Source organism: Zootoca vivipara, chromosome 1 (genome assembly GCF_965207765.1).
Source record: "Zootoca vivipara chromosome 1, rZooViv2.hap1.1, whole genome shotgun sequence".
NCBI lineage: Eukaryota > Metazoa > Chordata > Lepidosauria > Squamata > Lacertidae > Zootoca > Zootoca vivipara.
Genome location: NC_142582.1, coordinates 17650094 through 17676212, shown reverse-complemented (window position 1 = coordinate 17676212; position 26119 = coordinate 17650094). Strand labels below are relative to the sequence as shown.

General features: G+C 45.3%; 1 protein-coding gene across 7 annotated transcripts in view; it reads right to left on the bottom strand.

The window, feature by feature from the left end:
* Positions 1–26119, bottom strand: part of MYO3B (myosin IIIB) — a 270696-nt gene that overhangs the window by 98147 nt on the left and 146430 nt on the right. For all 7 annotated transcript variants that reach the window (XR_015946782.1, XM_088656726.1, XM_060281215.2 and 4 more), the window contains 3 exons: positions 25875–25963; positions 25224–25353; positions 2277–2356 (listed from right to left, as the gene is read on the bottom strand). Coding sequence is in view for 6 of the 7 variants with exons in the window: in XM_088656726.1 (XP_088512852.1) it covers positions 2277–2356; positions 25224–25353; positions 25875–25963 (299 nt within the window). In the remaining variant the exon portion in view is untranslated. The remainder of the gene's footprint in view (positions 1–2276; positions 2357–25223; positions 25354–25874; positions 25964–26119) is intronic.

Here is a 26119-nt window from a genome sequence, read left to right as displayed (position 1 = left end):
TCTTCCTTCCTTCCTTCCTTCCTTCCTTCCTTCCTTCCTTCCTTCCTTCCTTCCTTCCTTCCTTCCTTCCTTCCTTCCTTCCTTCCTTCCTTCCTTTCTTCCTTCTGCCTTGCTCCAAATGTGTCCACATGACTGCTTCAAGCTGTTGAACTGGCACTCTTACAAGCGCCACATGATGTTCATTCCCTACTTGTGGGAAATCAATTTTTTAATGTGGTGGGACCTACATATTCTCTGGAACTCCCTGCTTATTGATATTAGGCAGATACCTTCATTGTGCTGTTTTTGACATCTTCCAAAAGCTTTTTTTGTTTAGGCAGCCCTCTCCAAACATGTAGTAGTAGTAGTAGTAGTAACCAGTGCTTTTTCCCCTTAAAAATGTTTAGGGGTACTCTCATTTTGACTCAAGATAATCACCATTTTATAGTTCAAATTGGGAAAAATAAATACAGTAAATGGACAAAAGTACATAGATTCACAAAATGTTTAGGGGTATGTGTACCCCTGTGTGTCCCCCAGAAAAAAGCACTGGTAATAATAATAATTTTACTTATGTCCCACATTTCTCCCCTGCTAGGGAATAAAACACGTTTTAGTATGCATATTATGTTTTAAAAACTGCTTGTTTTGATCCATAGTTTGATCATTTTACTGTCTGCTGTTTATAAAGTCTGTTTACTTACTATTATGCAAACCATTCAGATTTCTTTTTTAAAAAAATTAAGTGACATATAAATCTTGCTAAATAAATAAATTAAGTAAAACAAAACTGCAGCAAGCAGCAAGGCGGAGAAATTCTGAGCACGAAGACAGTTTTGCGTGATCTGCTAAGTTTCACCAGATCAGTGATAGGAGAGAGGGGAGAGCATACCCTGTTTCCCCTTGTTTAATATGTAGTCATAATGTAAGCCATGGCAGGGTTTTTAAGCATTTGAGAAATATAAGACATACCCCGAAAATAAGCCATACTTCCGCACTGCGGAAACCAACCCCCACAGGCACCTCCACTCAGAGTCACTCCATGCAGCTGGCATTGTAGAAGCGCGATCAGCTGTGAAGTGGCGCTCCAAGCGCTCCGCTGAACAGTTGATCGTGCTCCCGCCTTGCTGGCTACATCCCCGCACTCTGCCTACTCGTTCACCGCCATCCCTGCTGCTTCCATGCTTGCCGCCACCGCTGGGCTCACTGCTTCTTCCTTTCCTGGCCCGGCCAAGGAGCTTGGAGCACCCTGCAGCAGCGGGCGGAGCGCCTGAGCCAGCGGCCTCCGCCTGGCCCGGCCAAGGACGCCTGCCACCCGGAACCGGTGGCTGCTGCAGCGCCGAGCACTCAAGAGAGCCCAGCAGCGCCCTGAGCCAGCGCCCTGAGCCGTAAAAACAGTACTGGGAATAAAAAAAATAAGACATCCCACTGAAAGTAAGCCACCCCGTGTTTTTTTGAGGGAAAAAAGTTATAAGACGGTGTCTTAAAAAAGGGAAAACACGGGTATATATACAGTATCTGTAATGGCTAGTTCAGCAAGGCTATTGAGTGAGTGTTTGCATGCTCCAGACAAGGAGTTAATGTTTGGGTACTCCCTCCGAAAGCCAAGAGAACTAGATACATGGGTAAGAGGAGAGGATCTTGTGAAGAAGCTTTAAAAAAGCTTAGCGTTGTCCCTGGTTTCTGCCAAACTGCTGGTCTGACTCATAAGCAAAAACCTGATCCAGACAGGCATGTTCAAACCCCTATGTTTGATGTGGACCAGGATCGGGGGTGGGGTGCGTAGGTGGGGTGGGGGTGGGACCTAAGGGCCTGTGTTTGATTGCTGACAAACTAATGAATCATTCCCCAGAGGAAGATTACAAATTAATCCTCCTGTGTGTGCAACTGAAAGGGAAGTGCTTAGGCAAAAGTACGGCGGGAAAAGATTATGATGATCAAAAGAGAGATTCCCCTATTAAATGGGGAGGGGGATTTAGCAAAACCTGTTGTTGTTTTTAATGAACCCCCCTAATTTTATAAAGTTTATTTGGAGGGGGGGAGAGATGATTTGGATTTTACAAGTGATCAGTTTCCGTGAAGAATTCAGTGAACAGTGAGAAAACATATAATCTGAATAAAATATAATTATCTTTGTCCGACCACTGTGTTGTAAACAAACAAACAAACACCCAATCCCCTGCTAATGTAAACCAAGTAGATGTGAAACAGTAAAGGATCTGGCATTCGGTATAACCGCAGTGCATTGCAGATCACTTTTTCAAATATGCAGGCAAAGGCATTAGGTGTGTACTGACCTTGATACGACCAGCACTGAGCTGCGGAGGCAAAGACCTGGACGCCGCTGTCACTCTAGCTCTCGCCTGAGCCAAGTTGCCTGTTAAAAAGAGAGAGGGAGGAAGGAAGGAAAGCAAAAATTTAGACAACGGGCAAAAAGCCTAAGAAAAGTAATATCTGGAAAACACATATGAATGCTACCTGATAGCTGGAACAGGGCAAGAAGAGAAAGGTTATCGCAGAACTTATTGTATTACGTAGCAATGAGCTTTGCACATTCAGCTCTACCGTGTTTCTCCTAAAATAAGACACGTCTTATATTAATTTTTCCTCCCAAAAAACACAACACGGCTTATTTTCAGGGGATGTCTTATTTATTTTTTTTACCTAAGTAGGGTACAGCATTATTACCGGTAAGTATGGTACAGGGCTTTCTTGCGCCACCCGCTGAGCCTGCTGCCGGGTCCCAGGGCTTCACGCGGCGCGGCTGAGGCCGCTGCCGGCTCCTGCGGCTTCGCGCGCCGCCCGCCGCCGGGTCCCGGCTTTCATGCAGCCGCTGGCTGAGGCTGCTGCTGGGTCCTGCCGGCTTCGCGCGATGCGGCGCTGCTGAAGCTCCTGCCGGCTTCGCGCGCCGCCCACCGCCGAGTCCCGGGCTTCACACAGCCGCTGGCTGAGGCTGCTGCCGGCTGCTGCGGCTTCGCGCGCCGCCCGCCGCCGGGTCCCGGCTTTCATGCAGCCGCTGGCTGAGGCTGCTGCTGGGTCCTGCCTGCTTCGCGCGATGCGGCGCTGCTGAAGCTCCTGCCGGCTTCGCGCGCCACCCACCGCCGGGTCCTGGGCTTCACGCAGCCTGCTCCCAACACTACCCGGTATGGCTTATTTTCGGGGTATGTCTTATATTCATTCTACTCATGAAAAGCTTGCCATGGCTTATTTTTAAGGCCTGTCTTATTTTAGGAGAAACACGGTATGTATACCACCTCTAAGGGGCTGGTATAGGATTGCACTCTCTGCAAAAACTCCAACATGCCATTTCCCCAGTAGGGTTGCCATATTTCGAAGAGCAAAAAAGAGGACACATATGCCGACTATGGATGTCTACAGGGCTGCATTTAGGTTTGATGAGGCCCTAAGCTACCGAAGGTCATGGGGCCCTTGATATGTCCAGCTGTCCTTTGTCAACAACAAATTGTTGCTTTTTTGGTGTTGAATATATGCTATATGGTAATTTATGGACCTAATAGGTATCTAAAGCCATTTGCGCATAACAAAATATGTACAGTGGAACCTCGGTTTACGAACACCTCGGTTTACAAATTTTCGGTTTACGAATGCTGCGGACCCATCTGGAACGGATTAATCCACTTTCCATTACTTTCAATGGGAAAGTTCACTTCAGTTTATGAACGCTTCAGTTTAAGTACTCCGTGGACCGCCTGGAACAGATTAATCCACTTTCCATTACTTTCAATGGGAAAGTTCGCTTCAGTTTATGAACGCTTCAGTTTATGAACAGACTTCCGGAACCAATTGTGTTCATAAACCGAGGTACCACTGTATATCATAGGAGCCTACAAAACACAAAACACTGTTGCTGTATGTAGGTTTTATTCCCCCCCCCCCATCTTATATTTTGGAAATGTACACCCAGTTTATTTTTTTCTTTAATTTTTTTTGGGCTCCCAAGAGAGTGGGGACCTAAGCTACAGCTTGTTTAGCTTATACGTAAATCCAGCACTGGATGTCTATGACGACTCTCATCATGAAAAAGAGGACCTACAGCAACCCCAAAAGGCCTATGCAAGTTCAGGCAAAACACCCATATACTCTCTATGTGTTATTGGTGCTTAACTCTCAATTGTCACGGGATGAGGATTGTGCATATGCATGCAGGTGTAGAACGCATCTTGAATGTATGGCGGTCAGAAGCAGGCCAAGCAGGTGTGATCCTAAGCCCTGAGCCCCATCTATTGGTATGTGTGTGAAGATTATACCTGTAGGATTGCTAGAATCGGCATATTGCAGTTCAGGAGGAGCTGGGGCTGGGACCTAACCAAGTAGGCTTGTTGGAAGTGTTTTCTCAGAAGCCAAAGTCCTCTTCAGGCAAAGATGTGAACCATCACTACAGTGGAGTCTGGGATTAAGGCCACAGTTGATCAATCTGGAGGAAGTTTTTAGCCTCTGGACCAGGTGTAGGCAACCTAAGGCCCATGGGCCATAAGCGGCCCACGAGGGTCGTTTAACCGGCCCACGAGCAACTCCCGAACTGAGCCGCCCTCTTGGCGAGTTCCTGCACGCTGTGGTAAACCGGCGCTATGCGGAGCAGGGAATCACTTCTGCGGCGCCGGAAATCGCATCTGTGCAGATGCTAGAAATCGCTTCTGCACAGAAGCAGACACCGGAAATCGTGTGTGTGTGTGTGATCTGGCCCACGGAGGGATCTCTGTTGGAGTGAACCGGCCCAGGCAAGGTAAACCTTGCTGACCCCTGCCTGGACCCATCAGTCCTGGTATAAATAGCAGATCCAGAACCTGTGTCCTTTCTTTGTCAAAAGGGCAGTGCCTCATACCTGCTGAATCCTAACCCCAACCCTGGGTCATGTCTTCCGTTCAGCTCCATTAAGTAACTGCAGAGATCCTGGTTTGGTGAACGCTTAGCTCAGGGCTGTTTTTGTTATATGGAAGCCTGCCTTGGCTCTTTGGGCTTGCTGCAAGCTTCATTCTCGACATCTCCTTATACTGAGACTGCTTTAAGACCTTGAGTCATATGGCTACCATTTTGGGCTTCTTTTCTCCCTACATGGAATAATTCTTGTAACCATGGGTGAAAACTGAAGTACACAGTCCATGGGAGCTGCTGCATCTTGGCTTGATAAGCATCGGAGAATATAAATTGAACCTAAGGAGGAGAGCAGAAGTCTAGATAATAAATGACTGATCGCTCCTGCACTGCTTGCATGCACTGCTCAGAATCCACTGCGCATGGATTCTCAAGATCTCTGATGCACTTAGGCGCCACCTCTGACTCAAAGGTTATGAGAACATGATAAAACCATCATTGATTTTCTGACATTAAAACTTTGCTTGCTCTTCATATGTAAGTGGCTTTCCCATTGTAGCACGATCTAATCTGGATGGTGTAGATTAACCCATAGGGGGGGTTGACCTGTGGAGAATGCGCCTTGGGGTGGGATAAGAAGCTTGAACTTCATGACCTTCTGGGGCTATGATTTCAAAGGCCGCCTTGACTAATCGGTTAACAATAATGGGCCTGATCCAGCCCAAGTTAAACACTTTAGAATCCCATTGGTTTCAAAGAGGAAGATTAAGTATGTGCGTAAGTTTTTCTTCTTGAAATGAAGGGGACTGAAAAGTGGAGTGGCCAGCTTTGGTTGACAACTATATATATATATATATATATATATATATAGAGAGAGAGAGAGAGAGAGAGAGAGAGAGAGAGAGAGAGAGAGAGAGAGGGAGGGAGGATTGGGTGGGGCGGCTGGGAGGGAGATTTTTAAAAAATAAAACCTTGGAGAGGAAGAAAGGAAGTGATGTGGACCAGGCATGTGCAAACCATTCCAGATACATTTCAAAGTTTTTAAGTGAGTGGAGCACAAGATGTCCAAATGTTTTCTCTGGCTACATATCTTCAGAGGCTAAACTGTGATTAATAGCATTGAAAAGAACCCTTTGAAGCAGGATTGGTGACATCAAAGTCCTAATCCATGGGTGGCAGGATTTTTATAATGAGTGGGAAGCATTTTAACACATTTCAAAGGATTTACAGCATGAATAAACAATAGGCCTCTGCAGATGTGCCACACACCTTTCAGAAACGTAACACACAAATAAGTTTCCATTTTAATTTAAATGTAAATAAAGTGTTAACACTTCTTTCAGATGTTAAAAGTGCCTTGTTTGCAGCAACTCCTGTCCCCACCCCGCTTTACAGAAAGCATGTTAATTCTGAACAGTCTTCTTTAGTCCAAAAATCACAGCCAATGGTATATAACTGGAAAGAGGAAATATTAAATAAACAAAACCAGAGTCCATGTTTAAAATGTAAGTAATCACCCAGAAAGAAAATTCAATTAGCATAGTGGCTGTGTTATACTGAAAGGACATTTGATATTCTCACTTTCATTGCTGGTAAGCACTTTTGTAACTCAAAATATAGAGATTTCAAGGACAACAGTGGATCACCATTCATGTTCGGTTGTTTGCTGGCTTGTTTTTTTTATATATAAAAAAAACCAGGCAATTGGGTAGACCGGGAAAAAATGCTTCCTTTTGTTCCAACATCTGGGAACTAATAATTTCTTAGTTGGTTTAGATAGCCAATACCTATCCCCAACCTCTGCTCTCCACAGAATTATTGCTTTTTATTGTCAGCACACGTTTTAAAGAAGATACTTTTAAATTATTTTTTCACCCCTTTGGTTTAAAGGTTTGCGGCCAGAACTCTTCCTTTTTTGGCTAATGTGTAAGCAAGAGAAGGGATCTATAGAGGAATCTATATAATTTGTGGAAGTATCATGCCAAAAATGTAGAAGATCGGGTGCAAACTGTGCATAACATGAGTTAAAACACACACACACACACACACACACTCACACACAATTTTGCTAATGTATAAAATCATTTATAGTGCTTGTGGCTTCACTTAGGCCACTTTAACTCAATGGGCCTTTCCCCAAGAAGACACATATACAATTGCAGGGACGCGGGTGGCCCTGTGGTCTAAACCACTGAGCCTCTTTGGGCTTGCCGATCGGAAGGTCGGCGGTTCAAATCCCTGCAACGGAGTGAGCTCCCATTGCTCTGTCCCAGCTCCTGCCAACCTAGCAAATCAAAAGCATTCCAGTGCAAGTAGATAAATAGGTACTGCTGCGGCGGGAAGGTAAACGGTGTTTCCGTGCGCTCTGGTTTCCGTCATGGCGTCCCATTGTGCCAGAAGTGGCTTAGTCATGCTGGCTACATGAACCGGAAAGCTGTCTGTGGACAAACGCCGGCTCCCTCGGCCTGAAAGCGAGATGAGTGTTGCAACCCCCATAGTCGCCTTTGACTGGACTTAACCGTCCAGGGTTCCTTTACCTTTACCTTACCTTTACAGTTGCCCCATTTGCCAGGTACTCCAGGTACCATAACATACCTGGAGCATGTTATGCAAATAATTGGGTGCATTCCTCAATCTTGCACAGATTTCACAAATATACCGTACCCACCATCAACTGTGCTGTTGTGCAACTCTCCTTTATTTCAGTGGGTTTGTTGACGAGTGCTTCTACGCCACATTTTGTTCTAGGAGTATTTGCAATGGTACTTTCATATAGCACACAAGAACAATACGATTATTTTTTTCAAAAAACAAGACAGAAAGGAAGTTGCTAAAAGCTGGTGCTTTTTTCTACATTTAAGGTTCAGATTCTTCAACCTTTTACTCAAGAAACAAGACATATTATTACGTGTTCTGCTCTTTTCTGAGAGGAGTGGAGTTTGCAAAAGAGCAGATATTCTAATTTTGCTACTTAACTGCAAAGCTTGCCGCTGAAATCCCAGGAGGAGAACAGCTTAACTTTTATAGACACTAGCATAATATATGTTGCGTGATAGAGGCTAAAGTGCCTATATATACACCGGAAACACTTTAGATTCTAAATGGAATAGCTTGCAAAAAGATAACGAATAAAACACATTAAGGCTGTTGCTGCTTAGTCCACACGTGTTGCCAACCCATCCTTAAGAAGACCTGATACAGAACAACTATGATGAATAGCTGAGATTGTTGATCCAACCACTCTTTCAAAATCTCCTTCATAACTAAGGCCAAATTAATTTGGCAGTAGTTGATACAGAGACCAGGAAAAAAAAATTCCAGAAACAGCTGTTGATACATTTTAAAGACATTTGGGAACTCTGCAAAAATATTTCTCTATCCAAGAGAACTGCTTTTACTGTGGCCTAAGTAACCAGGGTGGGGAGAACAATTTCTCTGATTTATCAGAGTTTGTTGTTGTTGTTGTTGTTGTTGTTGTTGTTGTTGTTGTTGAGTATCTTTATAGCCCACATTTCTCCCAAGTTTACCTTTACCTTTACCTCAACCCCAGAGTCAGTCACGACTGGACCTAATGGTCAGGGGTCCCTTTACCTTTAAGGGACCCAGGTGGCACTGTGGGTTAAACCACAGAGCCTAGGGCTTGCTGATCAGAAGGTCGGCAGTTCGAATCCCTGCGACGGGGTGAGCTTCCGTTGCTCGGTACCAGCTCCTGCCCACCTAGCAGTTCGAAAGCATGTCAAAGTGCAAGTAGATAAATAGGTACCGCTCTGGCAGGAAGGTAAACGGCGTTTCCGTGTGCTGCTCTGGTTTGTCAGAAGCGGCTTTGTCATGCTAGCCACATGACCTGGAAGCTGTACGCCGGCTCCCTCGGCCAATAATGCGAGATGAGCGCCGCAACTCCAGAGTCGGTCACGACTGGACCTAATGGGCAGGGGTCCCTTTACCTTTACCTAGCCCACATTTCTTCCAAGTTGGAATTCAAGGCTGTTTACAACATTTAAAAATGTCGTAAAATACAGAGCAATAAAAACAAACCAGTTAAAAATACAATTGGCCTGACAGCAGCCCTGTGATCAGAATCACCTGTACCTTAGTTTTGAAAGGCTTGTCTGAATAGGAAGGTCTTAGCCAGCTGGCAGAAGGATAACAAAGAAGCAGCCAGCCTAACCACTCCTGGGAGGGAATTCCAAAATAAGGCAGCAGCCACAGAAAAGTCTCTCTCTCTCTCTCTCTCTCTCTCTCTCTCTCTCTCTCTCTCTCATATATATCACCACCAATGCACCAATGATATTGATGGAAAGTGGAACTTAGCACCCAGGCAGGTCATATAAGGAGATATATGATCTTTCAGGCTATCATTGTTTTAAAGCCAGGAAACCACTGAGGTTGGCTATCGATTCTTATTTCTGAAGTAGCCTTTAGGTTCATGCTGGCGAGCAGTTTTCCCCTTATATAATCTAAATTAGATACTAGACAAACAAAAAGATTCCATTCCAGAAGCGTACAGTTTGGAGGGGGAATACCCTCCAACATTTCTCCAATGAAAACATGGACGGCCCATTCCATAATGAGAATTTTACTGCTTGTATCCCACACATCTTACTGAGTTGCCACAGCCACTCTGGGCAGCTTCCAACATGTATAAAAACATAATAATACATTGAACATTAAAAAAAAACTTCCCTATGCAGGATTGCCTTCAGACGGCTCAGGGATCGGATATCTCCATACCCTCCAACATTTCTCCAGGGAAAGTAGGGACGTCCTAAGTAAAAGGGACATTCTGGGATCAAATCAGAAACCGGGACAAGCTTCTCTAAATCAGGGGCATCCCTGGAAAATAGGGACACTTGGAAGGTCTGGTTACTACCCCTTTAATTAGTTGCTCCCCAAAGTACCCAACCATGAAGTTCTCTGCTGAGGCTACTCAGTTTTGAGCATTTGCCAAAGAATAAAATTTGTGTGTGTGTGTGTGTGTGTGCATGCGTGTGTTGAATTATGGTGCTGGAGGAGACTCTTGAGAGTCCCATGGACTGCAAGAAGATCAAACCTATCCATTCTGAAGGAAATCAGCCCTGAGTGCTCACTGGAAGTACAGATTGTGAAGCTGAGGCTCCAATACTTTGGCCACCTCATGAGAAGAGAAGACTCCCTGGAAAAGACCCTGATGTTGGGAAAGATTGAGGGCACAAGGAGAAGGGGACGACAGAGGACGAGATGGTTGGACAGTGTTCTCGAAGCTACGAACATGAGTTTGACCAAACTGCGGGAGGCAGTGCAAGACAGAAGTGCCTGGCGTGCTCTGGTCCATGGGGTCACGACTAAACGACTAAACAACAACAACCCTTCCCATCTGGCTGGGTTTCCCCAGCCACTCTGGGTGGCTTCCAACAAAGATTAAAAATACATTAAAACATCAGTCATTAAAAACTTCCCTAAACAGGGCTGCCTTCAGATGTCTTGTAAAAGTCAGTTGTTTATTTCCTTGACATCTGATGGGAGGGTGTTTCACAGGGCAGGTGCCACCACCGATAAGGCCCTCTGCCTGGTTCCCTGTAACTTCGCTTCCAACAGTGAGGGAACCACCAGAAGGCCCTCGGAGTTGGACCTCAGTGTCTGGGCTGAACGGTGAGGTTGGAGACGCTCCTTAAAGCGGTATACAATTTTTACGGAATAAATAACAACAACAACAAAGGGAACAAAATCCCAAACTCACTAACAGGAAAGCAGGCATGCACATTCAGAAGACCACTGACCTTTGGAGCTTGCTGTGTGGTGAAGGGGCACTGAAGGTGGACCTTGTCAAAGCAAAGTACAAAATCAGAGCACGGCCAGCACCACCACTATCCTCATAGAAAACACCGAATTGAGAATATAAATAAAATCAAGACAGACATGGCAATTAATATTCTAGGCATCATTGCTTTATGCTTCACTAGGAAATTTTACATCTATGCACATACATATACACTCACAATCACAAACATACCAAATGTTTAAGCTGCCAGCGTTTCCCCCTAGGTTTCCCAGGAAAAAAATCACATTTTACTACATAGGCAGCAGCTGAAACAATGAAATATTTTGATAGCGCAGACATTTATTGAATTGAAACTGAATTTATTACAAGGCTCCTATACGAAGTGCTTTAGTTAGGGAATCAAGTATATAGGGCAGCACAAAAAAGGAGCAAGTTCCAAGAGGAAGAATTAATAATTCCGTTGTCATATATATACTGTACTTTCCCCTGTATAAGACAAGGTTTATTCTTCTGAAATTATGACAAAGGGGGGGGGGGTCGTCTTCTACATGGATAGTTCATCGGGGGGGGGGATGGGATTGGTTGCTGCCGCGACCTGGATATTGTCAGCGGCTATTTGGCGTGTTATTGGTGGCTGCGGCAATGGCTGGTGTTGATTTACTGTTGCTGTGGCAATTGGGCGGGTGATTGGCGGCTTCTGATAAGGAAAGCTCAACAACTCTGGGCAATCCTCCCCCCAAAAAGCTCAACAACTCTGGGCAATCACCTCCCATTTTCCTAATTTGGAGTCCCCCCAAATAGGGGGCCTCTTATACACAGGGGTGTGTTATACATGGACAAAATACGGTATATCTTCGGATGTCAGAGTAGCAAATTTAGATGCATGCATTAGATGGTACGTCTAGCAGCCCAGCTCACATTTGTGAATTGTGCAAACTACACAGGTTTTCCTCTTGTCTTGCTTTCAAAGCTAGCCAATGGATACAAGCAGCACCCTTTTAAAAGTTCCTAAATTTAAATGAACGGTAATCAGTTGTTTCTCTCTGTCAGTCCAAAAATTAATACTAAAGGAATGTCTTTCTACTGAACACATTTGCCACAGTCTTAAAGCTGACAGCAATTTTGAATGCATTTAGGGTAAAATGGACTGTTGAGATAATTATTTTGCATCCTTGTTGGAGATGGGGGAAACCTGACATTCACTTATTTATCCCTACAATGACTATCTTTCTTTTTATTCCACTAGGAGGAAAACCACAGTCAAGAAGAGCCTTGTTTGCCTGCACTGGGTGAGAAAGTCCCTTAGAATCATAGAATTGTAGAGTTGGAAGGGACCCTGAGGATCATCTAGTCCAGCCCCCTGCAATGCTGGTATATGCAGCTGTCCCATATGGGGATTGAACCTGCAACCTTGGCATTATCAGCACCATGCGCTAACCAACTGAACTATCCAATGGTCAGCCTCCCTTCTGAGAGGGACTGTAAGGCCACTCCAAAAATTGGCTGTAAGTAGCTTTGAGCTCTGATTTTTAATGGAAAGGTAGCATACAAACATGGAATAAAATAATAATAATAATAATAATAATAATAATAATAATACCCTTCAGCCAAACAGCTTCCAGGAGCAGTTCACAATACAATACAAAACAGTAAAGTCAGTATAACCCAATTATACTGAGGAAATATGATCGCCATCTTCAAATACAGTGGAACCTTGGTTTTCGAATGTAATCCGTTCCGAAAGACCGTTCGACTTCTGAAATGTTTGAAAACCAAAGTAGTTACTTCCAGGTTTTCGGTGTTCGAAAACCAAAACGTTCGACTTCCGAGACGATTGAAAACCGAGGTTCCACTGTATCTTAAGGACTGTCACACAGAAGATGTACCAAACTTGTTTTCTCCTGCTCTGGAGGGTAGGACTAGAACAGGCATCCCCAAACTTCGGCCCTCCAGATGTTTTGGACTACAATTCCCATCTTCCCCGACCACTGGTCCTGTTAGCTAGGGATCATGGGAGCTGTAGGCCAAAACATCTGGAGGGCCGAAGTTTGGGGATACCTGGACTAGAACCAAGTTACAAGAAAGGAAATTCTGACTACACATCAGGAATAACTTTTTGACAGTAAGAGCTGTTCGACAGTGGAAAGGTCTCCCTTGGGAGGTTTGTGGACTCTCCTACCTTGGAGGTCCTTAAGCACGGGTTGGTTGGATGGCCATCCGTCATGGATGCTTTCACTGAGATTCCTGCCTCACAAGGGGTTGGACTTGATGATTCTCAGAGTCCCTTCTAATTTTACGATTCTATGTTGATGTGCATAGCTGGATATCACCAATAAGCATTGTCTTGCCTTTGCCCTCTGTACACATTTCAAGAAGAGGATGATTTCAGACTAGAGCAGGGTGGCTAACCTGTCGCCATCACACCAGGTTAGTCACCCTTGCCATAAAGCTTAGGCCTGACCCACCATATCTATTTCCTTCTCTATATGCTACCATACCAGAGAGGGTGGCTTCTCGGAGCCTTAGCAGCAGCAGTATTGTACAGCCATACATGCCTATGACACACAAATTAATTCAGGCTTTCCCAAACTAAGGCCTGTGGGCCAGATGCGGCCTGCGAGGCTCATTTATGTGGCCCCCTGCAACTCCCGCCGCCCGCTCTCACTGGCACGGCACGGCACGGCTGCCCACTTCCACGTCGGAAGTGCGCCGGAAATGACGCTTGCGCATTCGCTCAAGCTATTTCCGGCACCTTTCCGACCTGGAAGTGGGCAGCTGCGTCACGCCGCGCCGGTGAGAGCAGACGGCGGCAACGAGTGGCAGGGGTTGTCGGGGGCCGCATAAATGAGCCTTGCAGACTGCATCTGGCCTGTGGGTCTTAATTTGGGGAAGCCTGATGTACATGAACTGGGAGCACCCCCAGGGTTTAATTTAATTTAATTTAAGCAGCTGCTTAAATTACGGTAAGCCATGCCCCCAGCCAACTGGATTGGTCAGCCAGGGGCGTGGCGCGGCCGGGACTCCCCTATGACGCAGTGGCATTGCCACGCCCCCGCTATGCACGGGGAGAGCGCATGGCCTGCCCACAACATCGCCCCACAGGGAAGTGGAGCGGCCTTATTATTATTGTTGTTATTTATTGAATTTATATACCGCCCTATACCCGGAAGTCTCAGGGTGGTTCACAGAATAAAATCAAAATCTAAAACCACAAAGGGTGGTTGATCCTTACTAGACTACCTGCACGGCGTAGGAGTCAGATAAAGCCGGTTCAATTCCAATGCCTAAGCCAATACCACTCACATTCTGTAACCGATAAAGTTGTGGCCTTAATTTGCCCATCAACCTAAAATACTGATGTCCATGTGTTTCATTATTCAACAAATGGGGGAGGGCTCAGGGCCTTGACACGGAAACGCATGCTCATGTCATCTTTTGGAAAGAACTGAATAGCATACTTAAAAACAACACTAATCACAGTCCAAGGCTACCTTTCCTGTGCCAACAAACCTTCTTACAGACAGACTAGATCAGGGTTTCCCAACAAAATTTTCTCGAGGACCCCTCATCGAGCCGCTATTGTGACAAGGACCCCCATTAATTCCTAATCCTAAATCTAATTCCTAATTCCTAATCTAATTTTTTCCAGTAAGCCTAACACTGATCTTGGAAGGGTTAGGTTCAAGGGACGCCGACGATTTAGGTTCAATGGACACTGACAAGATCGGTTCGAGAGTCACTGACTTGCTTGAACATCAAATGCATTATCTTCCTCTTCATCTGTAGGCCATTGTCGTTTTAACGAACCACTTTTTAACCAACGGTCCATTTTTAACTACGCGAACTGTAGCTTCCGCGAAAAACAACACTTTGTTTACAAACACTACTGTTTTGCAAAGAGGCAGCGCGCGCCAGGGAGGGGAATGGAGAAGACAGGGTACCTGCGCAGTAGCGCACAAATGAAGCCAACACGCGCAAAGCATCTTGGGGAGGTGAGCGTTAGTAGAATGCGTGCGCTGCCTCTTTGCAAAACAGTAGTGTTTGTAAAGCGCCACCTAACGGCATACAGCAGAACTACTGCCTCTATCTAATTCTAGTTTTGCGCTAGACTCTGCTCATGCAGGAAGCGGCCAAAACAAAAAATCAGTTATCATACAAAATATATTTAATATATTTTTTATTCTAATAGCATCTTGCGGACCCCTCTGGCATAGCTCACGGACCCCTGGGGGTCCCCGGACCACCTGTTGGGAACCACTGGACTAGATAACAAATCAATGGGAGGACCACATTCTCCAATGTTTCATCCTGGTAGCCCTAGATACTCTCCCCTAGCCTCTTGGCGCATGGAGGGGATTTTCCCAATTTCTCTCTGCAGGAATTATTGCTTGAGAGATTTTAACTGTGAACATCAGCTGTTTTCCAGTTCAGCTCAGTTCCTGCCAGTTGTGAGGTAAAGGATAATCACTGCAACCCTGTGCACACTTCTCCTGGGAGTAAGCCCACCAAAAGCCAGGGGGATTTTCTTCTGAGCAAACATGTGATGCACTGCACTAAAAAAAGGCACTACATGATGGAAAACAACTGGTCATCCAACTCAACCTTGAGTTTGAAGGGAGGCCCATTGAAAGCCCACTAAGTGTAATAAAAACTTCATATAATCCCAGACCCAGTTAATCTATATTTAATCAAGTTCACTAATGTCCCACATCTGTAGACCAGTGTAGTTCACAAATGTTCCTTTGCCCATCTGTGGTTTAAGACCTGCTCTTTGTGCACAAAGCATTGGCAACACGGCAAAATACAATTAATTTTTACAAGCTTTTTATCATATGGGCCAGACATGTAGAAGCAAGAAAAGCCCTTAAAGTTCTAAGGCAGGCACTATAGACTTTCAATTAACTTTACTCAATTCTTGGAAAATATACATTTTGATTTATCTATAAATGGAGACGTTATCATTGTAATAGCTTTGTTACCGGTCCATTATATTGGGGGTAAGTGGGGGGGGGGGAGTCTGCAGTTATCTTTCAGCCAAGAAAGCATGCAATTCCAAACCTCCATTCCATTTTATCATGAGCAGAATTAATAAACTGTAAATAGCTTTGGAGTCATTTCCCCCCGCCCCGCTTTGATTATTCATGGAAATAAAAAAAGAGAGAGAAGCATAAACTTAAGTGGAAGCATATTACGTTTAAATGAATGTATATGATGCGTATCAGGCCACGGAATAAATTCTGTACATACATCAATCACGTTGAGATTGGAATTCAAGTGGCACAGTAAAAAAAAAACCCCGAACAATCTGTGATATCTCCGAAAGTGCCATTTGCTAAAGAAGATGCTGTTAAATCAGCCTTCCCCAACTCAGTGCCCTCCAGATGTTTTAGACAAGAAGTTCCATCAGCCCCAGTCAGCATAAAGGTAAAGGGACCCCTGACCATCAGGTCCAGTCATGGATGACTCTGGGGTTGTGGAGCTCATCTTGCTTTATTGGCCATGGGAGCCGGCGTACAGCTTCCAGGTCATGTGGCCAGCATGACGAAGCTGCTTCTGGTGAACCAGAGCAGCACACGGAAACACCATTTACCTTCCCGCTGTAACGGTACCTATTTATCTACTTGCACTTTGATGTGCTTTTGAACTGCTAGGTTGGCAGGAGCTGGGACCGAGCAACGGGAGCTCACCCCATCGCGGGGATTCAAACCGCCCTGGGCTCTGTGGTTTAGACCAGTGTTTCTCAACCAGTGTGCCTCCAGATGTTTTGGGACTACAACTCCCATCATTCCTGACCACTGGTCTTGCTAGCTAGGGATGATGGGAGTTGTAGTCCCAAAACATCTGGAGGCACACTGGTTGAGAAACACTGGTTTAGACCACAGCACCACCCACGTCCCAGTCAGCATAGCCAGGCATAATGGGAGTGATACCAGGCTGGGGAAAGCTGCATTAAACCTTAACAGAAAAATAATAATTACGAATAGGCCACAGTCCTTCAAGATTTCCTTCTCCCGCTTATTGATACCTCTTCCATTTGCAGCAACACAGCACTTCTGAGATCCTGCTTGCAGAATAGGCGGTGAAAGGGTGGGTGGGCACAGCAGTGGAGCAAGCCGATTGGGTGCCTGGGGTGGCACGCATGCCTGCGCCCAGGAGCGGGGCCAGCCACTTGCGGGGTGGGGCCAGCTGTGGCAGGATGCTCTGGGGAGCCTCCGAGGAGTCTGCCTGCCTCCTCCCCCTCAGCTGCCCTACAGCTTAGGGGGAGGCAGCGGGCGGACCGTTTGGGGCAGTGTGGAGCCTGCGGGCACCCAAGCCACCGTGTCACTCCCAGGAGAGACGCGTGGCTTGGGGGTGCTGCAGGCCCCACGGTGAGTGCCGCCTGACATTTTGTCACCCCCCTCAGTGGTGACAACCAGGGCAGTCCGCCCTCACCGCACCCCCTTCCTCCGCCCCTGGGTGGGCAGGACTGGAGAAGTTGCTACGGCTTAGTCTCCTGCAGGGTTAAGAGGCGGTCTCTTGGTTGGTCTCTAGGGCTGGAACTCAGACATGAAGCCCAGGAACCTGCAAGCCCAGGGGAAGCCCAAAAGGGGACCCAGAGAATGGCAGGTGATAGGGGCACTTGCAAACAGATGGTGTTATGATTTAAGTGAGTTTAAATGGCAAGACTGCACATGCTCAGAGTATTTCTTTTTCTACATCAGGGTTGGCAAGCTGCATTTTGCTTTGCTTTTTTTGCTTTAATATATCAAAATCGTAGACACAGTTGTAAAACCTCCCCCCCCCCATTTAAGCCATAGGTCTAAAATTACTTAGCTGCACCACTGATTGCAACCTAACAACTTTAACACTGTTGCCTTTACAGCCTGCAAGGGTGGCCCAATGCAAAGATGGACAGGACTCCTGCCCCCTTAATATTTGTGCAGAAGAGGGAATTTTGGCAGCTGCAGCTTGCATGACCTGCTGAAATTCCCTCTATTACATAACTGTTAAATGTGCAGGAGCTCTGTCCTCTTTTTCATCAGGCCGTAAGCTTCCCAGGGGCATCACTCTGACCATTGGTGGAAACAGAATGTAGGGCTAACTAGACTTTTTCCCTCATGCATTAAAAAAGGTAAATGGTAAAGGACTCAGGTCAAAGGTGACTATGAGGTTGTGGTGCTCATCTTGCTTTCAGGCCAAGGGAGCCGGCGTTTGTACACAGACAGCTTTCTGGGTCATGTGGCCAGCAGGACTAAACCACTTCTGGCGCAATGGGGCACCGTGACGGAAACCAGAGCGCACAGAAACGCTGTTTACCTTCCCACCGCAGAGGTACCTATTTATCTACTGCCACTGGTGTGCTTTCGAACTGCTAGATTGGCAGGAGTTGGGACAGAACAACGGGAGCTCACTCTGTCGTGGGGATGCGAACCGCTGACCTTCTGATTGGCAAGCCCAAGAGGCTCAGTGGTTTAGACCACAGCGCTACCTGCATCCCACCCTCATGCATTAGAACTCTTTTCACATGCTGATGAATTAGCACACAGTTCTGTTCTAATTTGTGCTGCACAGTGGTATGTTTTCAGCTGTGAAACATCCTATCCCTTTCCCCTGGGAACCAAGTTCAGACCTAGAGTGATTACTGTTGCTTTCTTTCCTGCTCATCTGTTACATTCATCTGGTCATGATAAATGCAAGCACCTGTGGTGCCTGTGGTGTATCAAGCTAAAAATATCCCTGCTTCAGACTGGGGTCAGATCCACACAATACAACTAAAGGACTTCCAATGCATAGTGAAAGCACATTTCTTTCCCCTAAAGAATCTCAGGAATTGTAGTATCCCCCTGATAGAGCCATACTTCTCCAGGCCCTCAGGAAACTACAGTTCCCAAGATTCTCTGGGAGAAGCTTTAAATAAATGTGCATCCTAGCCCAGAAAGGATCTTCAAATCAGTGTGGAAATCCCAGGAGAGGTAGCTCTGCTGTAGTTCACTCTGTTTTACTCACCTGCATATCCTTAGAGCTTAGGACCAGAAAAGGATGCAACCGACCCAAAAGCAGGGCAATTGCTTCTTGTTCACGAGGAACTATGTGTTGCAATTTTTTTTTTTTGCAACAATTGAAACACCATCTTCTCCCTTACATTTCAAAACATTGACAGAAATAAATGAATGATGGGCTCCTAGAACTAACATGTTTAATGTTATTGTAGAGATAGTCACATTAGAATCTTAAATTAACAGAGTGAGTTTGCCTTTTTAATTTGGTTTATTGCTGCTTCAGTTCTGCTATTGTAAGACTGCAGGCCTGTAAACACTAATCTTGGAGCAAATCTCACTGAATCGAGTGAGTAAACGTGCACTGTAAATAATATACCCACAATCAAACAAAATGTTTTCTGTGATGATGTCAACATGGTAGGGAGTACTTTAAAAAAACCCAAACACCTATCCAGAACAATATTTAGAACAGGGATGTCCAACAGGTTGATCGTGATCTACTGGTAGATCCCTGTGAGGTTTTGGTAGATAGCGGTCGATCTCTGGCTCTCTTTCCTTAGCATCTCTAAAACTGATTCCTGCCATGCCCCCTCGCCCCGCCCTCCATTGTTGTATGATCTCTGGAAGGGAAGACGGAGCTTTCTCTGGCTGCTGTTTTGATCCATAGCGATCTTTCTGTGAGTGACTATACCCCTTTGTCCCTTGCCTTTAACCCCCCCAAAACAGAACCCCCCCCCAAAGCTTTTTCTATAACCCCTAAAAACGTGGCTTTTCTCCTCCCTAAAAAGATCAACCAAAACAGGGGTAGATCACTGCCAGTTTTTAATTCTGAAAGTAGATCGCAGTCTCTCGAGAGTTGGCCACCCCTGATTTAGAAAATATATTTTGTAGAGGCCATCCTTCTCAAAGTAATTCTTTGCTCTGTGATAGCACCACCTAGTGGTACATTCCTACACAGAATGGAGTTACTGGGTCCCTATCAGCTTAGAAAATGGTTACAGGTAGGTAGCCGTGTTGGTCTGGGTCGAAGTAAAATAAAAAAATTCCTTCAGTAGCACCTTAAAGACCAACTAAGTTTTTATTTTGGTATGAGCTTTCGTGTGCATGCACACTTCTGCATGCACACGAAAGCTCATACCAAAATAAAAACTTAGTTGGTCTTTAAGGTGCTACTGAAGGAATTTTTTTATTTAGCTTAGAAAATGCAACCCCCCCCCTTTATGCATTTAACCAGTGATATAAAGAGTCCCTTTTTCTATTTTCAAAACCGTCTATGCTGCGCAGCAACAAAAATCAGCGCAATAAACTGAATGACATCATCAGTTTTTATTATCTATTTATGTATGAAATCTCCGTCCCACAGGGCTGGCCCAACTATTAGGTAGAGTGAGGTGACTACCCCAGGCAGATGATTTGGGGTGTCATGAAAGGGAGGGACATCAACTTATTGTTGTTGTATATTTACTGGCAGGAAAGTGGGGAGAGAGGAGCTGGGGAGAGCAGGGGAGCCCCCGACCGCAGCAGTTCAGGGAGGTATGGTGTGGGAGGCGGGGCAGGCTTGGTATGGGGCACATGGTACAGGCAGTTAGTGACTGTGCCTTGTGCCAGCCCCTCCTCCAACATGGGGAGTTTCGGTTGTCCTATTAGCCAGCCCTCGGGACTGTGGCTGCTGTTGCTGAATGCCAGGTCTCATCCAGTGGACTGGGTTAAGACCAAGAGGCTTAAGATCAATTCTGGTGAGACTATAAGGGACTGTTAGTAGTTGGTTCCCCAGACTGGATGGCTGGGAGGCTACCTGCTCTTGATGGGGGTCACACTCCCTCTGAAGGAGTGGGTTCTCATTCTGGGGGTACTCCTGGATCCACTGCTGTCGCTTGAGGTTCAAGTGGCCTTGGCGGCTTCCATCAACTTTGACTGGTGGCCCAGCTGTGTCCTTATCTGAAGAGGAATAGCTTTGTTGTCTATGTATGCCTGAAGGAGCGTCTCTACCCCCTATTGTTCAGCCCGGACACTGAGGTCCATCGCCGAGGGCCTTCTGGCAGTTCCCTCACTGCAAGAAGCATTGCTACAGGGAACCAGGCAGAGGGCCTTCTCGGTAGTGGCACCCGCCCTGTGGAACACCCTCCCATCAGAGGTCAGAGAGATAAACAACTACCTGACGTTTAGAAAATACCTAAAGGCAGCCCTGTTTAGGGAAGTTTTTAATCTGTGATATTTTAATGTATTTTAATGTGTGTTGGAAGCTGCTCAGAGTGGCCGGGGGGACCCGGCCAGATGGGCGGGGTATAAATAATAAATTATTATTATTATTATGCTTTGGTATCCTCTAGGTTAGATTCCTGCAATGCATTAAACACAGGGCTGCCTCTGAAGATGCTTCGGAAACTTCCGCTGGTGCAGAATTCAGTGGCCAGGTTGCTCACTGGGGAATGATGGTTTGAGCATATAACACTAATCCTGGGCCAACTTCACTGACTGCCAAATATTTTCTGGGCTCAATTCAAAGTGCTGGTTTTGATCTATAAAGCCTTTAACAACTCAGGGCTGCAATACCTCAAAGACTGCCTCTCCCCACATGAACCGACCCCAACCCTGCAATTATTACCTGAGGCCCTTCTTTGTGCGTGTGAGAGGCCTGGAGGGTGGCAACCTGAGAATGGGTCTTTTAGGTGGTGGCTCCCTGATTGTGGAATGCTCTCTTCAGGGAGGCTCACCTGGTGCCATTGCATCTTTATGTGCCAGGCAAAAACATTTCTCTTCTCTTAGACCTTTGGCTAATTAAACAATATATGGCCTTTTAAGATGTTGGGTGTTGTTTTGTACTGTTTTTGTCTGTTATTATGGTATGTATTTTTGTGATTTTATATTGGAAGCCACCCTGTGATCTTCAGATGAAGAGCAGTATAGAAATTTAATTAACAAGAACAACATAACATTTTCTTAGTCAACAACCTGAAGGGCTTGGTCTCCTGCGGCCAAGATGGTGCTAAACATATTGCTCTGCTTTCCTTTCAGTGAAGCCAAGAGGTAGGTCTTGTTGTTTAGGCAGCCCAGGACCTCCATACACACTACCCAGGCTTGTGCCCTGGGGAGGCCACTTTGGTGCAACTAAAACAGTTTGGCTTCACCCCTGGAGGTGCACTCCATTGTCTCTTGAGACAGACAGATGACAGCAACAACCAACATACACCATGTGAGCTTTGAACCAACCAGAACTTCCATCCGGACTGCAAATGGCAGAGGAAACTGAATATTCCCCACTGCCCTTGGCTCAAGATTGGCACAACCTTCACCATATCTATTTTATTTTACTTCATAAAATTTATATGCTGCTTGATTGTAAAAACAAAACCTCAAAGCAGTTTACAGTTGACAAAACCATGCAAGGGGTAGCCTTCACAAAACTTCACAGACCTTTTAGTGCATGCTGATAATTTCAGCTGGGCATACATCTATGCCTCTGGCAAAGTTTACCACAGTAGTGGAAACCCATGTCTCTCACACATACCCCTTTGCAGGGGCAGGCATTATTATGCGGGAAGCTGTCGGCCCCTCAATTTGAGGTGAAGGGGACAAATCCATCTACAAAATTTCTCCAGCAGGTTATTTCTTAGTCCCTTGCTGCATTCTCCATTATGTACCTGAGTTAATTATTTCAGACAAGTGTTCACAAAATCATTGGCTAGGCAATGCACTGAAGAAAGCATGCTAATCAGCTTTTAAAAACGAAATAGGTTTGCAGCCCTATGAAAGTATTTGTGGTAGTCTGACAAGAGGGTCAGGCTCTGGCAACACAAAATAGAAAACCAACGATCTGACATTAAGAAGAAAGTAGATTCATTGCAGAAAGGCATGATAACAAGCACAATACATTTCAAGCCTTATCTAAGATCTTCATCGGGGGGGGGGGGATCTCAATCGAAAGATAGAAGCAAGACTCAACAGGCTCAGTTACATTTCACATACATCAGAGCTCTTGGGGGGGGGAATCCTCTCTTGTTTCAATTACATCACACGTACTTCAGAGATCTGAAACATCTCGGTCGTCTCAGTTATATTATGTGTAGTTCAGAGTTCTGAAGTGCGTGTAATGTTACAGGAACTGTTGAGACCTGTTTGCTTTTTTGGATTCATTCCCCCGCCCTAGAAACTTTCTACAATAAATCTGCTTTGCACACAGGAATTGATGGTCGATTTTCTGCTTTGCACCGCAAATACTACAAGCCCTTCGGGTTAACTGCACAGTTAAGAAAAATCTGGCAATACTTGGAAGATTTCTGTAAGCCCTGCATTGCTACAGCAGCAGCAACCGCCCTCAAATTCTATGGAAGAAACAGCATAACAAAAAGAGGCACCTGTCCTATCTAAACTGATATCCCCCAGCCTTCCTTGGCATCAACTGTTCTCAATGGGATTTCAGAAATGTGAAGCCTCCAAGATTGCCCTGAGAAATCTAGGGATGCATTCAAATGATACTCTCCTCTACCTCCTCCCAACGTGTAGTAGGAAAGTGAAAATGTGTCTTCCTGCCTCACCTGTAATTTTGGCACCTCCAGATGCCCACGGACAGGCATAATGTCTGAACATGGAGTGCATGTGTGAAATCCAGGACGTGTAGGCTCAAATCATATGGTAGATAACAAGCAATTAGAGCTCACCTGTGCAGGCATTTGTGTATGTCCTAGGGTGACCAGGTGCAGAAAAGAGGGCGTGGCACTCACTCCTTTAAGAGGGGGGACACTTGGCTTGCAAGTAGTACGAGTGAAAAGGATCTAGGGGTCTTAGTAGAGCACAAGGTGAACATGAGTCAACAGTGTGATGCAGCAGCAAATTTTTTTTTAAAAGGCTAACGCTATTCTAGGCTGCAACAACAGAAGTATCAAGTGGATCATGGGAAGTAATTGTCCAACTCTATTCTGCCTTGGTCAGACCACAGCTGGAGTACTGTGTCCAGTTCTGGGGACCACAGTTTAAGAAGGATATTGATGAGCTGGAATGTGTGCAGAGGTGGGTGACCAAAGGGTCTGGAAATCAAGCCTTGTGAGGAACAGTTGAGGCAGTTTGGTATATTTAGCCTGGAAAAGAGGAGACTGAGAGGAGATACGATAGCCATATTCAAATATCTCAAGGGGGAGCAAGCTTGTTTTCTCCTGCTCTGGAGGGTAGGATTCAAACCAATGGATTCAAGTTGGAAGAAAGGAGATTCTGACTAAACATCAGGAAGAACTTTCTGACAGTAAGAGCTGTTTGACAGTGCGATGGACTCCTTTTGGAGGTGTGGACTCTCCTTCTTGGAGTTTTTTAAGCAGCAGTTGAATGACCATCTGCCATAGATGCTTTAGTTGAGATTTCTGCTTTGCAGGGGGTTGGACTGGATGACCATTGGGGTCCCTTCCAGCTCTACAATTCTGTGATTCTATAGTGCCGTGAAAGCTACACCTGTTGAAATTCTGTTTTCTACACAGCTATTAAAGGCACAAGAGCTCTCTCTTCTTTTGCATCGAGCCACCCTGGCACATTGTGCATTGCCCCTGCAGAGATCATTGATGTCTAGCATGTTTGAAGAGGTGCAGGCATAATCTCATGCTCCAAACATGTGCAGGAGGAGAACATGGAGGAAAATATACTCTTAAGCAGGCCTGGGAAAACGCTAGCATGCTATTTTCTTCAGCTTGTTTCAAAATATCTTGTGACATCTTCTGAACAGTGATCCTGAGATTGTCTATTAAACAAGAAACACGTGAGATACCTTTCTCTCATAATCACAGTTTCCTTGTACGACTTGCCTCCATTACACTTCTCTAATCACAAGTGATTTACTTGGTCTTTTCAACTCATTAAAACAATGTCATGTTAGACCTACGAGCCATCATGTATTTTTACAAGTACCATATATCATTTCTATTATGCCACAGATAGGCTTTTACTGTGAAGTGAACTATTTTTCTTCCATGCAGTGGTTACTGACAGATTCTGTTTGCTTCCAACAGTGAGCATATGTACAGGTTATCTTTATGTGGTGTGTGTTACAGAATCGTGCTGCCTAATCCACAGAGAGGTGAATTTTCTTTTTTCTTTTTGGCACACTCACAAGGAAGGGCTTCCCATTCACTTTCATGTCCGAAAGAGCTCCATGGATGCATCAGGAACACGCATGCTGAGCTTTTTCCGAACACAGAAGTGAACTGACAAATTATTATTCACATGGGATCTCTGCATGCGCATTGAAAGCTCATAGAAATCCATCCTGCTAATCAACATGGTAATAGACCTGAAATGGACCTCTAAACTTAAAAATGGAAAGCGTAATGCTGGTGTGGTCAACAAAAGAGGTTCAAAGACTCTCAAGGTAAATCTAAAAAAATGTAGTATAAACACCGACAACTGGGAAACACTGACCTGTGAGCGCTCCATTTGGGGAACAGCCTTTGCCAAAGGTGTCATGGGCTTTGAAGACGCTCGAACTCAGGACGAAAGGGAGAAACGTGCTAAGAGGAAGGCACTCTTGGCAAACCCTCACCGTGATCGACTCCTGCCCGGAAACCTATGTCCCCACTGTGGAAGGATGTGGGGATCCAGAATTGGCCTCCACAGTCACTGTTAAAACCGTGTTTATGGAAGACAATCTTACTCAGCTTCAAGTGACTGGCATAGAAGAAGAAGATAAGGAGTACCTGTTTTGGTTAAAGGACTTGAAAAGAGCTGCTGGAGAAGTTTGTTCTCTGAGGTCCTCAGTACCACCACTATGTCAGCAGGGAGAGTGTCTCTGTTCTTCTCAAGGAAGCCATAAGCATCGTACTGCACCTATACCATATGGGAGGTTAAAAGCAAAACCAGCCGTTATAAAATTCTGCTACCGGTATCTATTTAAAAGCTATAGTTATTTATTGTTTTATTTGAGGAATTTCTCACCTGCCCTTCATCACAAGGTCCCAGGGTGGGTTACAACCATATAATCCTGAAATCCATTTAAAACAAACCAAGGAATGTACATAAAACAATAGAGGTGGCCCCACAAGTATCAAATGTCAAAGGCTAGTGGGTGGATGTGTGTTCAGGTAGGTCAATGGCCTGAGAGAGCCAGCTGTAGGCTCAAAATAGATGCAAGGCACCAGATGTTTCTTCCCCCAGACCATGACAGTAGAGATTAAAACATCCTCAAACACTGCTATCATGGTGTTCTGTTTTGTTTTTAAAAAGAGTTTCTAGATTTTGAAATACGAACACATTTAAAACGTTAAAGAGAATCTGAAAGCACTTTAAGAGAAACTGGATCACATACAGTACTGCATTTGGACTTGTATCAAGTTATATATAGTGTCTACCTTTCCGGCATAGTGTTGAATGCCAAAACACAGCTCCACTCGCTTGGGTCTCCAGAAGTACTTGCATCGTAAATTATCTTCAAATTTATCTAATGGTTTAAAGAAGAGGGAAACATAATTACTAGTCCATTCTCTGAACCACAGACGGGCCTTGGCAATTATGTGTGGATGCTTCCTGCCCACATAGACAAACTATTGTGTTTTTCTTTGTGCAGCAATGGCGGCAGCCCACACTTCTTTCTTTG